The sequence below is a fragment of the Armigeres subalbatus genome, chromosome 1 (assembly GCF_024139115.2).
Source record: "Armigeres subalbatus isolate Guangzhou_Male chromosome 1, GZ_Asu_2, whole genome shotgun sequence".
In the NCBI taxonomy this organism is placed as follows: Eukaryota; Metazoa; Arthropoda; class Insecta; order Diptera; family Culicidae; genus Armigeres; species Armigeres subalbatus.
The window spans coordinates 297,779,986-297,794,785 of NC_085139.1; the positions used below are offsets into that span (position 1 = coordinate 297,779,986).

General features: G+C 45.2%; 1 protein-coding gene across 3 annotated transcripts in view; it reads right to left on the minus strand.

Annotated features, from left to right (window-relative positions):
* Positions 1–534: 534 nt before the first annotated feature.
* The window catches only part of LOC134207779 (mucin-5AC), a 76,135-nt gene continuing 61,869 nt past the window's right edge, over positions 535–14,800 (minus strand). For all 3 annotated transcript variants that reach the window (XM_062683679.1, XM_062683680.1, XM_062683678.1), the window contains exons 7-8: positions 2,036–2,643; positions 535–1,599 (exon numbers count right to left, since the gene is read on the minus strand). In XM_062683679.1, coding sequence (XP_062539663.1) covers positions 1,118–1,599; positions 2,036–2,643 — 1,090 coding nt within the window. In that variant the 3' untranslated portion in view covers positions 535–1,117. The remainder of the gene's footprint in view (positions 1,600–2,035; positions 2,644–14,800) is intronic.

The window sequence follows — 14,800 nt, forward strand, 5'->3', positions numbered from 1 at the left end:
TTTTTGAAGTGAAGTAAAAGCGCTCGAGTAGAAAACGGAATCATCTGCTTATTCAACCTGGGCCCACACTGCCCATAAATTCATAACAGTCCCATGAAGATAGGAAATCAAGCAAACATGGGACTGTTATGAATTTATGGGCAGCACAGCCCATGAGAATACACCTAAGAGAACGTAAAAATATATATCCATGAATTTGATTTGTACTTCAAAATCTCCGACTTATAGTAGCACATTTTCTACGAAACAAAGCTAATAATTCACCGCCTTTCTTTCCAAAATTCAGTTTACTTCGCCGGATTATAACAATCTGTACATATTTGTCTATAATAATTAGTTTTCCCTTCGATTTAACACATATTGGATTCTCAAATTGAAGAATATTTTCATTCAGAAGCCATGGCATAATCTGTTTTTACAATACACTGTTTTTCTTTCTGCTTGGATAAGCAATCAACAATTTCCAAAATTTCACGATTAATAGTACTATTGCGTTCTTATTCAGCTTCGTTAGGACAAACCAAAACAATCAAATTCATTCGCACACTTGTCCCAAAAACCAATGTATTCACAATTCCGTCTGTTTTGTAAAGTAAATATACAGAAAAGCTTAAATCTAAAATAGAACGGACTCACCTAAAATAGCAATAAACTGCGATAAACAATTCAATTCAGCCAGGTTAGCACACTTTAACATAACGATCGCGCTGCGATAGATCATATAAACTTTCTTCATCGAGTCAACTAACTTATAAAATCATGTAAATTATAGTAGCAAAAGCGTAACACTGGATCGTTTCGAGATGCACTGCTAGGTGGATAGAGAGATAGACAGCGAAATGAGAGGTAGAGCAAATGATTACGGGTTAAACATACAAAACGAAACGTTTGATAAATGACAATTGGATGAGGAATCACATCACAGAAACCGTTTCCCTGCTGCAGCACTCCGATCGGTTCCCCGAACATTCCCCTTACTTACCTAATCTCCTACAGTCGTTACCGTATAGAGTCCAAAAAATTGCAGTCCACTAATCTAAGATTAGTGTATTACTAAATCATTACAGAAATGCTATTCCCACCATGGTTCGCGCGTACCATCTCAATAGTACGTTCTTCATTTCTTCCGCGTCTTCAGTGAATTGCTCGCCGAGCAGGTTTCCCCCGGCGCGGGCCCGCCCGACTTAACCCCAAGGCCGGCCTTCCGGTTCAGCGAACTGCTGCTGAAGGTGTTCCTCGTGAGACTGGCCGTCGGAGTGCTGGCCGCCGAGGCGATACTCTCCACGCTGCTGGCCGTCACTCCTTTGGCATCGCCGCCGGCCCCCACCATCTTCGTTGCCACCGGAATCCCACTTGTTGTTGTCCCCGCTCCGGCTGCGCCATTCTTCCGCAACAGTTTGCTTCCCTTCTCGTCGTTCTTCTCCTTCTCAATCTTTGTACTGCTTCGAGATCGTTTGTTGCGCTTTACCACGCTGCTACTGCTATTAGTGTTGGTGTTGGCTTGTCCGACCGTCCCGGTAAGGCTCGTCAGTTCCAGATTGATGTCGCCGTTGTTGTTCCGATGGTCGTCTCCGCTCAGCGGATGCGATGTGGACAATCCTGAAAGTGGATAGTAGGGTTGATTATGGAACGAATGCAAAATGCTGCGCCACATCTCAGTTTTCAATTGATCGCCTTCCTGGATTTTACTGTGTTTCTACTGGCGTCCCGGAACTAATCTCAAATAAACTTTAGGTGTGGGAAAAATGTTACTTTACGTAGGGAATAAAGTATCTTGTTTTGAACCAAGCCTTATATAAAGTAATTTGCCTTCAAATTGGTTTTAACTCACTTTCAGACGATGTGACTATTTTTGGGACACTTGAAACTGATATGCTGGGACAAGCAAACGTCACAGATATTGGACGAGATAAGTCAATTCTTATCGATTATTTTTTTAAACAAATTTCAAAATTTGATTTGATTCTTGATTAAGTTCAATAACTTCACCCGAGATCTCAGAGCATCCAAAAGTCCAAAGCAAGAAACCACCTACCTCCATTTCCGTTCAATTCATCGGCTACGGCAGCAGAGGCAGCCGCCGCTGCCGCTGCCGCCGTGGCTACAGACTTCGAAGAAGCCGAGATCAGTTGCGGCGGAGCGGTACCTCCGCCAGCATTCCGCATCCTCCTCGTCATCGGTTTGTTCAGGATCAGCTGGATGTCGGCATCCACCACCGAACTGTCTCCCTTTTTGCCCCCGCCGGCACCGGACCCGGCACCCGTGCCAGCCGTCGATTCTGCCAGGCTCGATCGTAACCGTGCCGAGGCCGGAATCTTCGATCGGCCCCGCTTGTAGGTGATGATGTTCGGTATGTTGATGTACTGATAGTGGTGGTGGTAGCTGTCGAGGCTATTGTTGCGAACCGTCCGGACCGAGGCCCGCGGTTTGACTTCGTCCTTGACCGTCAGTTTGATGATGGCTGCCGGATGGCCGGCGGTGGTAGCGGCAATGGCTGCGGTGGTTGCATTCCCAATGGTTGTACTGTTTGTGGTCAGGGCAGCGATTCCGGATGTCGTCGTCGATGTGAGGATCACCTCCGCTGTGGGTTGTACATTCTTGCGGTTCTTCTGCTGCTGAATATGTTGGCTGGCGGAGACGGACCTTGAGTGGAAGAAGATTGAAATATGAATACGTGGCGTAATTATGTTGTATTGATTGATGTTGGGTTATACTAATGTATAATTTTGGATTATGGGGAATGTTAAAAGAAACTCCATTTAAGAACATACATAGATCCAAATAGTTTTTCAACCTCTTCTTGGTGAACGCTCGGAAACACATCCAATGGCCAAGACCTCAATTTCCAATTACAAGTAGCTTTACAGTGTGTATTATAATGGATTTCAACCCTTGGCTGATTCAGTTTTACCTCTAGTAAAGAAGAAAGCTATAAAAGAGGGGGACTGTCAAGTATTGGGGAATTCGAGACCAAACAAGGTGTGCACCGCACTGTTGCCTTTAACAATACCACTTAGCCTTAGCCGAGTAGACTGAACATTTCTTGGTCAGTTTGCGGCGACCTGCAGATCAGGGCCAAAGGCACCGACGATCCCAACTGAGCCATTAGCCTCAGATCCATCAAAGTACCGAATCTCCGTGTCATTTTATTTGTGTCGGATCTATTCGCTAAAGACTGCTTTGGCTCAAGTCGATTTGGCACCTTTTTGCATCCTTCATTGTCCAGTCAATGGTCAATGCTTTAGCCCTTCAATGTTGTGTACCTACTCGGTCAAGTTCAGCCAACGGTGAAAGCTTAGAATTAGCCAAGGCGTTGAGCAAAGTTTGTATTAAAGCAAGTTTTTCCTTCTCCTTTCCTGTGGGCTTTAATCGCATTCCGAGTTTCTACACTACACTATTACAGGGCTCAACTGTGCCTAATCCAACGTAATGTATCTCCGTAGAGAATTCCTCGATCGAGATGGATGGCTGACGATCAAGTTCCTCCTCAAGAAATACCTGGAACGCTCAACGCTGATATGCTCAACTGGACGCTCTGCCGATAGCATTCACGACCAATGATGTTATTCATGGTGGTTGGAGGGCGAACACCACTGACTGCCCTTCACTGTAACTCAAATTCTGCATGAGCCAGCTACTTCCCCGGAAGGTTGATCCATTATCTACAGAGAGAGCGAGAACTGTCCGCTTCCTGGATATTGGATATTGTCGTTCGCCATCCAGCTGTTCGATGCAGGCTCTCTTACTACATTCAATCTCGTAGTTCAGAGTTCTTCTCGCTGTCTGAAACACCCGGCGTCTGTCGACCCTTTCAGCGTCTGTTATTGCACGTCGCAACCTTCTTATAGCTCGAAGACAGGTTCTACAAAGGTCTGTAATCATGTCTGACCACCAGTACGCTGGTTGCCAATTTCCGGGAGGTTTGGTCCTCCTAGGCATCGTCACATCGCATGCACGAGTTAGTACATCGATTAACTCCTCGCCACTTAATCCCGATGTTCGTCTATCCCATCGTAGTGATTCCTCTAAGAGTTCTGGGTTAAACTGCAAGAATATCGACTACCCTAGTAAACTGCACTATACTCCACCTGAGAGGACAGTAGCAGCTACAAAAGTAAACGCCGTTTACCTTTGATATGATGAAACCCTCAACATCAGGTGACGATAATGGCCACCATCTGGAACTTGTCCGCAATCCGTTCCCAGTAGGGAAGCGGTATGGACCGGACAGTAAGGGTACATCAGCTTTACACTCGTTAACCGACTGATGTTGTTAAGCCGCCTCGCAGTGGTGTAGCTGGCACTGGCGATCTTAAGTAAATGTGCGGCTTAAGCGCCACTCCAATAAAGGAGACCGCACACCAAGTTTGTTTTACCGGCTGAGACTCAATCAAGGCGAGAGTACAATCTTCAAAGAAGAAAGAGATCGATCCAGTGTGACTACTTTCCCAAAATGGGACAGGTAGAAACCCCTATTGACGCATCAGCATAACTCTCGCAACATCAATTAAATTTCAAAATTCGCGGTAAGAGGTCTACGCATACTTATGACGACGCAACAAGACGTCATTTCATCATCATCGGGAGTTTACGCTATCCTCCACCAGAGTCGCGATGGTAGCTAAAGGGTCGCGCAACATAAATTCAAACTCAAGACCAATAAATTAAACTACAAACGAATCCGAAGCAACGTAGAAACACTCAAAACATGTATTCAATAAATAGAATAGTATAAATAACAATAATCACATCATTGCACTATGGGGCGGCTCCATACAAGTAGGTGGCCGAAAATATTTTCATTTCATTTCTGCAATATTTCACACTTATATCGTAGATTATTGTCTAAAAGATGTGAAATACTTGTTTTGCAGGTCGTTATTACTTCTAAGGTCTCCAAACTCCCTGGAATACAGACCTTTGACCTCTATGGAATATATCCCTTTTATCTACGAATGTCTCATGTACACAGCAGTCTATAGATGTGTATTTTATTGCAGCGCAGACCTGTAGAGTTCAAACTAGAAAATTGTATACTGTTTTTATGTGAATTGAGTTGTACAGATGTTCTAAGTTGCACAAGGACTCCGTCAAATACAGGCCATTGCATCTACATACGTAACAGGTTGTCTTTGTAGGATTTTGTATTTCAGGGAATACAATATAAAGCTCTGACAGTTCCCAAAGTCAATCGTTGCCTTAAAAGAAGGTATGCTCTAGGTATACTGGCAGCAATGACTGCCAGCATTATAGCAATGAAGAAATATTTCAGTTTTATAGCTTTTTGAATTATGATATGTTTCACAACGTAGGGTTAAAAAAGCGATGTATTCTAATAAAGTTATCAGTTAAAGTTGAACCGCCAAACCGTAAGGAATAAAGTGTCTTGAATACTCAAAGGTGAATTTTGTGGTGCCCAGTTTTCTCCGAAAGTGACCGTTGTGGATAGTGTCCGAACAATCCGTGTGTGTGACCCCAAAACCCGCCGGAAGCTACGATCCTGCCCTAACATCTTGGTGCCGTGACCAGGATACGGCTTCCTCCCAGAAAATCCGTCATCGCATTTCGGACTACGACGCTATCTGACGCCATCATTCCGCACTATTGTCTGCCCAGCGGCATTCATAAAATCGCCATCTTCCTGGACCCTATTGTGCTCCCGCGCCAACGAGAAGCTTCTCCAGCGTTCCTGCTTGTTTCATTAAATACAAGGCCTAATCTTATTAGGCACTCGGTACGTATTATTCCGAGGTGCGCAGAAACTTTCCGCGGGTGCTTTGAGATTTTTCCGATTTTTTCCGGTCCTTCCTATCCGGTGTGGAGCTGCAGAAGTAGTGTCCGTATATTGTTATCCAACAATAGCTAGCAAGAGACGACGTCATTAGTAGCCGCTTCCGTAGAATCGCCCGATGATCCGCTGTACCCGTCTGGATAGCCGTTGCTGTTTTTTGAATTGAAATCCAAGGCCTAAACCTAGCCTTGAGAAGGTTAGTAACGCTCCAAGTTCTCTACTCCGTTTGTCCGGCTCTACCGGGTCTTTCTCTGTGTCGTCCAATCTAGTGCACGCGACGATCATCCTACTCCACAATGGCGGACGAACGTACGAGACAACAGCTCATCAATCGCCGAACTACGCTCACCGCTTCCCTGGGGAGAGCAGGACAATTCATCGAGAAATACGAGGCGGAACAGGATCGAGGCCAGGTGAAGCTCCGTCTAGAGAATCTTGATACCCTGTGGATGGGACTGGATGACGTGCAAACCCAGCTCGAGGATATGGAGCTAACTAAGGAAGGTATGGCACAAAACCTGTCTTTTCGCTCCAATTATGAAACCCGTTACTTCCAAGTAAAGGCTACCCTCCAATCTTACCCCCAACTACCACCCTCCGGGCTTTCCGGAATCAAGCTGCCAACAATTTCTCTGCCGGAGTTCGACGGAGATTATAACTATTGGCTCCCATTCCACGACACATTCGTTGCTCTTATCCATTCCAACCCCGAGGTTCACGACATCCAAAAATTCCACTATCTCCGTGCTGCCCTGAAAAGAGAAGCAGCACAACTAGTCGAATCGATCAGCATCAGCTCTGCCAATTATGCCATCGCTTGGCAAACCCTAGTTTCCCGCTACGCCAACGACTATCTCCTCAAGAAACGCCACCTACAAGCCCTTCTCGACTGCCCCAGTATGAAGAAAGAATCCGCCGCTGCATTACATTCGGTAGTCGATGAGTACGAGCGCCACACGAAAACCCTTCGACAGCTGGGTGAACCAATCGATGGATGGAGTACTATGTTGGAGCATTTATTGTGTCTTCGACTCGACGACGCGACACTGAAGGCTTGGGAGGACTTTGCTACAACCGCTGAAAAACCCGATTATTCTTGTCTGATCGAGTTTCTCCAACGTCGCATTCGTGTATTGGAATCAATGTCCGTAAACCATCAAGCACATCCAACATCTAGCAATCAACCCATTATGTTTCGACGATCATCGTTCCAAAAAACCGTTTCGCATGCTGCAGCTGAAACTACTCATCGAAAATGCCACTCCTGCGATCAACATCATCCGCTCTTCCAATGCCCACGGTTCGAAAAAATGTCCCTTCCCGATCGACTGAAAGTTGTGAATGATCAACACCTCTGCCATAATTGTTTTCGCCAAGACCACCTTGCTCGCAATTGTCAATCGAAATTCTCTTGCCGTCATTGCAAAAGGCGACACCATTCACTGCTTCACCCAGGCTACCACCCACTCGAGAACGATCATCCATCCGCAACATTACGCACCGTACCTTCAACTACCTACACACCTAAGCCCTTCATCAGACAAGACACAGTAGTAAACAACAAACGAACACCCCCATCGATGAATGCTGTCACTGCTCAGACTACCAACTCATCACAAATATCAAACGCTAATGTTTTGCTGTCGACGGTCGTGCTGATGGTTGTTGATTGCCACGGACGAGAGCATCCAGCGCGAGCATTATTGGACAATGGCTCGCAATCCAATATCATCAGTGATAGACTATGCCAACTTTTGCGGTTGAAACGGAATAAAATAAGCGTCCCTGTGTTTGGTGTCGGTGAGTCTTCCTCTAGTGCAAATCACTCCGTCACTACCACTATCCGATCGAGACACTCTGATTTTGAGATCAACCTTGGCTTTCTCGTTATGCCCCGTATTACAATCGATTTGCCCGTAATATCCTCTCCGACGGATGATTGGCATGCACCCAAAAACCTACCTCTTGCTGACCCGTCTTTCCACAAAACCGGTGCCATCGACATGCTTCTTGGAGCTGAACACTTTTTCTCCTACGTGAACCCCGGTGGCCGAATCGAGATGGAAAATGGTCCCATTCTCATCGAAAGCGTATTCGGTTGGATCGTTTCCGGTAAAAACCAAATGCTCGTCAGTTCGCCCCCCGTAGTATGTCACGTCTCACTTTCCGATCCTCTCCATGAAGCACTGGAGCGCTTCTGGCGCATCGAAGAAGTTGACAACAAGCAAAGTTACTCGGTGGAAGAACAGCAGTGTGAATCTCACTACGTTTCCAGCGTCTCCCGCACAGCAGAGGGAAGGTATATCGTCCGTTTGCCTCGTCATATCAATTTCGATCACATGCTTGGTGAGTCGAAATCTTCTGCCCTTCGTCGCTTCCATAGCCTCGAAAAACGGCTGAGCAAAGAACCCCGTTTGAAAGACGAATACCACACATTTTTAGCTGAGTACTTGGAACTTGGCCATATGAGGTTTGTCCCGCCGACCGAAGCCGATCCCCCCAGGTTCACTCTTTACCTCATCATGCCGTACTAAAAGAAGCCAGTACCACTACCAAAGTACGGGTGGTGTTTGACGGATCTGCCAAAACATCCACCGGTTACTCCCTTAACGATGCCCTTCAAGTAGGCCCAATTGTCCAAGACGAACTTCTGACCCTCGTCCTTCGATTCAGAAAGTATCCCATCGCATTAGTCGCGGACATTGCAAAAATGTACCGCCAAGTATTGCTGCATCCTGAAGACACTTCCCTACAGCGAATTCCCTGGCGATTCAATCCCAATGAGCCAGTGGCCACATATGAGCTGCAGACAGTCACATACAGACTCGCACCGTCATCTTTTCTGGCCACACGCACTCTACAACAGCTTGCTGCGGACGACGGTGATACCTACCTACTCGGTGGACCTGCTCTGAGGAAAGGTTTCTATGTGGACGACTACATAGGGGGAGCGAACACAGAGGAGGAGGCAATACAAACCCGTGAGGAGCTGGATGAGCTGCTTGGCAGAGGAGGATTCCAGTTAAGAAAGTGGGCATCGAACAATCCAATCGTTTTGGAAGGCCTCGCCCCATCACAAATCGGAACACAATCAACACTGAAGTTTAATCATTGCGAGCCCATCAAGGCATTGGGTGTCTGTTGGGAACCCGGCCCGGATCAACTACTTTTCGAATCCACTATAGTCTCCGGTGATGGCTTTCCCACAAAGCGATCCATTCTTTCAGCCGTCTCAAAACATTTCGATCCTCTTGGGCTCACAGCACCTGTCGTCATACGAGCAAAAATGTTGTTACAGGAGCTTTGGTTACAACCCTGCGGATGGGACGACGAGGTACCCGACACCATACGAATCAAATGGGAGAACTACTGCATAGACTTACCGAAGATCACTACCTACCGTGTTAACCGTTATGCATTTTTGCCGAATTCCACTGTGCAGCTGCACACGTTTGCAGATGCATCCCAGCAAGCCTATGGCGCTTGCGTTTATGCTCGATCCACCAACTTCGAAGGGAAAACAAATGTAGAATTGATAGCATCAAAATCTAAAGTTTCCCCCTTAAAACGCATTTCTATTCCCCGGCTGGAATTATCCGCAGCTGTTCTCGCTACACGGCTGCATAATAAAGTTCGTCTAGCATTAGACATGCCTATATCAGAATCCCACTTCTGGTCGGACTCTACTGTGACACTCGAATGGCTACGATCACCCCCCTACACTTGGAACACCTTTATCGCCAATAGAGTTTCCGAGATCCAAACCGCGACGCAAGGATCCAGTTGGCACCATGTCGCAGGAAAAGAGAACCCGGCGGACCTTCTTACAAGAGGAATGAGGGTTGATGATTTTCTTGGCAGCGCCCTGTGGCATCATGGACCATCTTGGTTAGGAGCACCCGAGATTGAGTGGCCAATTCTGACGCAACAAAGTAGCACATCCGAAGACATCCTCGAACGACGCAGAATGGTGGCGGCGATCCAAAACAGGCCAGAAGTTAACGAAGTTTTTGGCACCTCCGTGTCATATAATCGGTTGATTCGAGTAACCGCTTTCTGTCTGCGCTTTATCAAAGCTTGTCGTCGTAGAAACGCATCAACGTCATATTCCGATTCCGAAGCAATCCTGCACCCGTTAACCGTTGAAGAAATGTCTGAAGCCCGTATGAAACTCATCAAGTTGGCCCAAGCTGATGCGTTCACAGAAGAAATAAGGTACTTGGGGAAGGGGAAAGCCGTATCCAAACATTCCAACTTGCGCCTTCTGTGTCCATTCATCGATCGGCAGGGAGTTCTCAGAGTTGGAGGAAGATTGCGTCTATCCGATCAGCCATACTTGACCAAACATCCCATCCTTCTACCTAATTCCCATCCACTTACACGGTTAATTGCCACACATTACCACCTCAAACTTCTACACGGTGGCGGCCGCGTCACACTAGCATCAATGCGCCAAGACTATTGGCCAATACAAGGAAGAAGACTACTCAACAGCATCGTACGAAATTGCTTCCGTTGAATCCCTCCTACAGCAAACCGGCCAGTTACCGCAGCAGAGAATCACAGTCAGCAGGCCATTCTCCATCACTGGGATTGATTACGCTGGACCAGTCTATATCAAACCCATCCACAAGCGTGCATCACCAACCAAGGCATATATCAGCGTTTTCGTCTGCTTCGTTACCAAAGCGGTGCACCTAGAGTTGGTGAGTGACCTGTCAACTGCTGCATTCCTCACCGCTCTGCGAAGGTTCATCGCTCGCCGTGGATGTCCGTCGCACATACATTCCGATAACGGAAAGAACTTCGAAGGAGCCCGCAATGAGCTTCACGAACTGTATCAGCTTCTGCAACGAGAGAAAGTATCCGGAACAATTACCACATTTTGCGCAAACCAAGAAATTCAGTGGCACATGACCCCACCGAAGGCCCCACATTTCGGTGGATTGTGGGAGGCTGCCGTTAAGGTGGCGAAAAAACATTTGTATCGTCAGCTCATTAATGCAAAACTCTGCTTCGAGGACCTATCAACCGTGTTGACCCAGATTGAGAGTGCAATGAATTCGCGTCCATTAACACCGCTTACGGAGGATCCCAATGACTTGGCCGTCCTCACTCCAGCCCATTTCCTTATCGGAACAACATTTTCTGCACTTCCCGATACCGATGTCAGCCACATTCCGATCAGCCGATTGGATCATTACCATGCCCTGCAGCACCGAGTTCAACAGTTCTGGCACCAGTGGAAGACCGAATATTTGCAGGAACTACAGAAGGAGAACAAGCACATCGTTCCAAACTCTGCAATCCAGCCTGGTAGGATGGTAGTCGTCGCTGATGAATTCCTAGCTCCAGTGAAGTGGCCTCTTGCCAGAATTGTCAACAGCATCGAAGGTCCAGATGGTCTCGTCCGAGTCGTTGATCTCCATACCAGCAAAGGAATCATCCGCCGTCCGATTACGAAGATATGTATGCTGCCATTTGAGGAAAAAACTAAAAATATCTGAAATGTAAACAATCTATAATTGGAATTCATAGTAGTAAGCTAGTAGGTAATAGTAGTATAATATCTAGAATGAAATTGTAGAATTTCAGGTGGCGGCGATGACAGTTCCGAAAGTCAATCGTTGCCTTAAAAGAAGGTATGCTCTAGGTATACTGGCAGCAATGACTGCCAGCATTATAGCAATGAGGAAATATTTCAGTTTTATAGCCTTTTGAATTATGATATGTTTCACAACGTAGGGTTAAAAAAGCGATGTATTCTAATAAAGTTATCAGTTAAAGTTGAACCGCCAAACCGTAAGGAATAAAGTGTCTTGAATACTCAAAGGTGAATTTTGTGGTGCCCAGTTTTCTCCGAAAGTGACCGTTGTGGATAGTGTCCGAACAATCCGTGTGTGTGACCCCAAAACCCGCCGGAAGCTACGATCCTGCCCTAACAAGCTCTATTAAAGCTAAACGAACTCCATGCAATAAAAGCTTCAAGATATATAAGTATACTGCAACAACATTTATTTATTCATTATGTACATGAACATCCTCAACAAAATCATAATTTATTTCTTCAAGATCGATTAAAATATCTGCTATGGTATATTTTTCTGTACTCGAATCTGTTGTATTGCAAGAAGTTTCAGTCACTAAAAACTTTGAACATCTTCTGTACATTCTGGAAGCGTGATCTCGGTTTTTTAAAATATGGCCTATCACTTTCACCATACTCGTATCACTTCTGTTGTAGGCAGTTCTTCTTGCTCCCAGTAGCGCTTTTTCTATGGTATCCTCTCTTGGATCCATTAGCTCGTCATTAATTCTTCTGCGCTTCGTACGCTCACTTAAATCCTCAAAATTTTTGATGGCCTTCCACGAGATGTTGAAGCCACTGGCTCTGGCTCAGCATGATAAAATTCTTCTAATTCAAATTCTGTGTCAAGCCATTCCTCATTATATGAGTCAAAGTAAGTTTTGGACCGGGATGCGGCCTGCCATTTTTTTTCAAATTTCAAATGCAGATTTTTCAATTTTGTATGGAGTTGGCTTTTTTTTGTTTATCCACAGCGAAGCTTTGGCAGATATATTCCAAAGCTTTTTCAACGCGATCTACCTGACGTCCCTCGTGAGCTCTAAATACTTCAATGAGTTGCCTATAATTCATGATTCACCAAATAATAAGTACAAACACTTCACACGATTTACCTTCGCAATCACAGCTCACTATGCACTCAGATAGACATTCATAAATGTTCTGTTTATTTATTTCACCTAGGTACATATAGGTCGAAAGGTAATTATCGAAAGATGTCCTTAGGTACAGACATTTTTGCTTCTTGTATTCACATATTGGATTTTAATTAATATCAAAATTTTACTTTTTATGAAATAATTTCAAATGAAGCCTAGAGTATTTTCGTAACCCTCAAGAGTATATTGTTTTTTTTTCATATTTATTTGCTTGATACTTGATAGATAATGAGTTGCCTCATCTTGGTGAGCCTACGCCAAATGGAGTATCATATAGCTGCATAAGCTATCGTGTACACGGCCTACCACGAAGCCTACGACAGTTTTCGTGTTATCTACTATCTCTATTTTAACTGTTCTTGATGCTCTTTTGTCATACGCATGGGATTTGTATCCAGCCCATCACAGTCTGCCGTGTATTATGAGAATAATTACATTTAATGTTTCAAAATGAATGACTTTTTTTTCGAAAAAGTGATCGGAATCGCAGATTTGCAGCCATAAGCAGCTGGAATTTGTTTTAATGCCTTCTGGGAGGTCCAAAGAAAGTCGTAGTGGTAGTCGCTAAGCGAAACTTTGAGAAACTTTTTTTGTATGGAACTTGAAAAAAAATTGTTTTTTTTCTCCGTGTCATTTTCGGATGTTTCACTACCTATTTTCCCATAACTAACCGGTTCTTCGCAAGTCCATGAAACAAGCTTTCAGAAACTTTTTAAAGAGTTGGAAAAGAGCTACTGTAGCCGAAGATATTGACAGTTGAATAATGCATTGATTTTTCAAGAACTAAAAAGTGTCTGGCTCTAATGCCTATATCTTGATAACCATATGGCTTAGAGTGCTGATATGCTGGGGTTTAATGCTCCAAAGCATTAGCATTTAGTAGGTCAACTTGAATTACGAATCAGAGAAAGTCGATTTTTTATTTTCGGCCACCTGATTCCCCATAGTGCATTGAGGGCGTTACACTAAAGGTTTATTCAACGTTTAACGGTTAGATTTTATTTCATCAAACATGCTTGTTTATATTAATTTACTTTCTCTCCTCTTTAACCTATCCTATTCTATCTGTGTGCGTTTTCACTACTCTATCTGTGCTGTTGTGCTTGTTTTTTTTTCATTCCCTCATTCCCAGCGATGCGACGACGATGCAGCAACGAAACGGCAAATGCTGTTGCACCCGGGTGTCTACATTGAATGGGTTGGGTGGGCGGCCATAAATTACGATACGTGCGCACGTTTTGTATCTCGCCGACACCAAACCTCAATTCATCGAAATGTTCGAACTTTTTAGCAAGTCATGCTCTTCAACCTACGGTTGGCACAAAAAACTTCTCAGTGACGTCCTCAGCGGACGCCACACTTCAAACAATTGGGCCGGACTCACCAGATGATTACTGCTGATGTATCCTGCGCTGCTGTTACCGCTACTGGCGGTTGGCGATTGATCATCGCCACGTGGGCCAATGAATGGCGGTTGGTGACTTCCACGTGTCGGCTTGGTCGATGATGGCAATTAACGACCACGACTCCCCGCTGAAGCGATTTGTTGACGGATCGCTTCCCACCGGATAAGTTGAAGGCTGTTGGGGTCTCTCGTCCCGGGGTTTCCGCTGACCTGGCGCTTGGAAGAGATATAGCCGTCGACTACTCAAGACAATTACCATGCACAGATTTCACAATAGCACAATTAACATTACCTGTCCTAGATTGATTTTAGACGCACAAATCTAGCCTACGACGCACACTATATTTACTTGCTCAACTTTACTAAGGACTAAACGAGGAGAATTACATTAAATACTATAATCAAAGTTTAACCACGTTGCTTTCTTACTTACAAATTGAACTACGAAACACGAATAAAGCAAGACACTTCCACTGTTATCTGCGGTTCGGACGAAAGTGAGCGAAACCGTGATCCTCAGATTAAGGAACGTGACCTCGCCGAACAATTCGGATTTCCCGCGTACCTTTCGACCGATTGGATGATTGCGAGACATTTATTTGACCGCTGGCTCTTCGTGCAATTTCGGGTGCAGCCACGACTCTCTCTTTCTCAATCTTCCAGAAGACTTCCTTGGACCCGACCTTGATCTCGCGAAATCGAGTGCGGCGCAAATCGCAACATATCGTTTTATGGTAATCGATCAGTGTCGTTTCGCTTTTGCTGGCCTACCATTTGGCGTACGTGAAACAAATTAACGTATGGAGAAAGCTATGTGTTTAGTGGTAAACTGCGTGTTTGGGCCCTTCTGCTCAGAACTC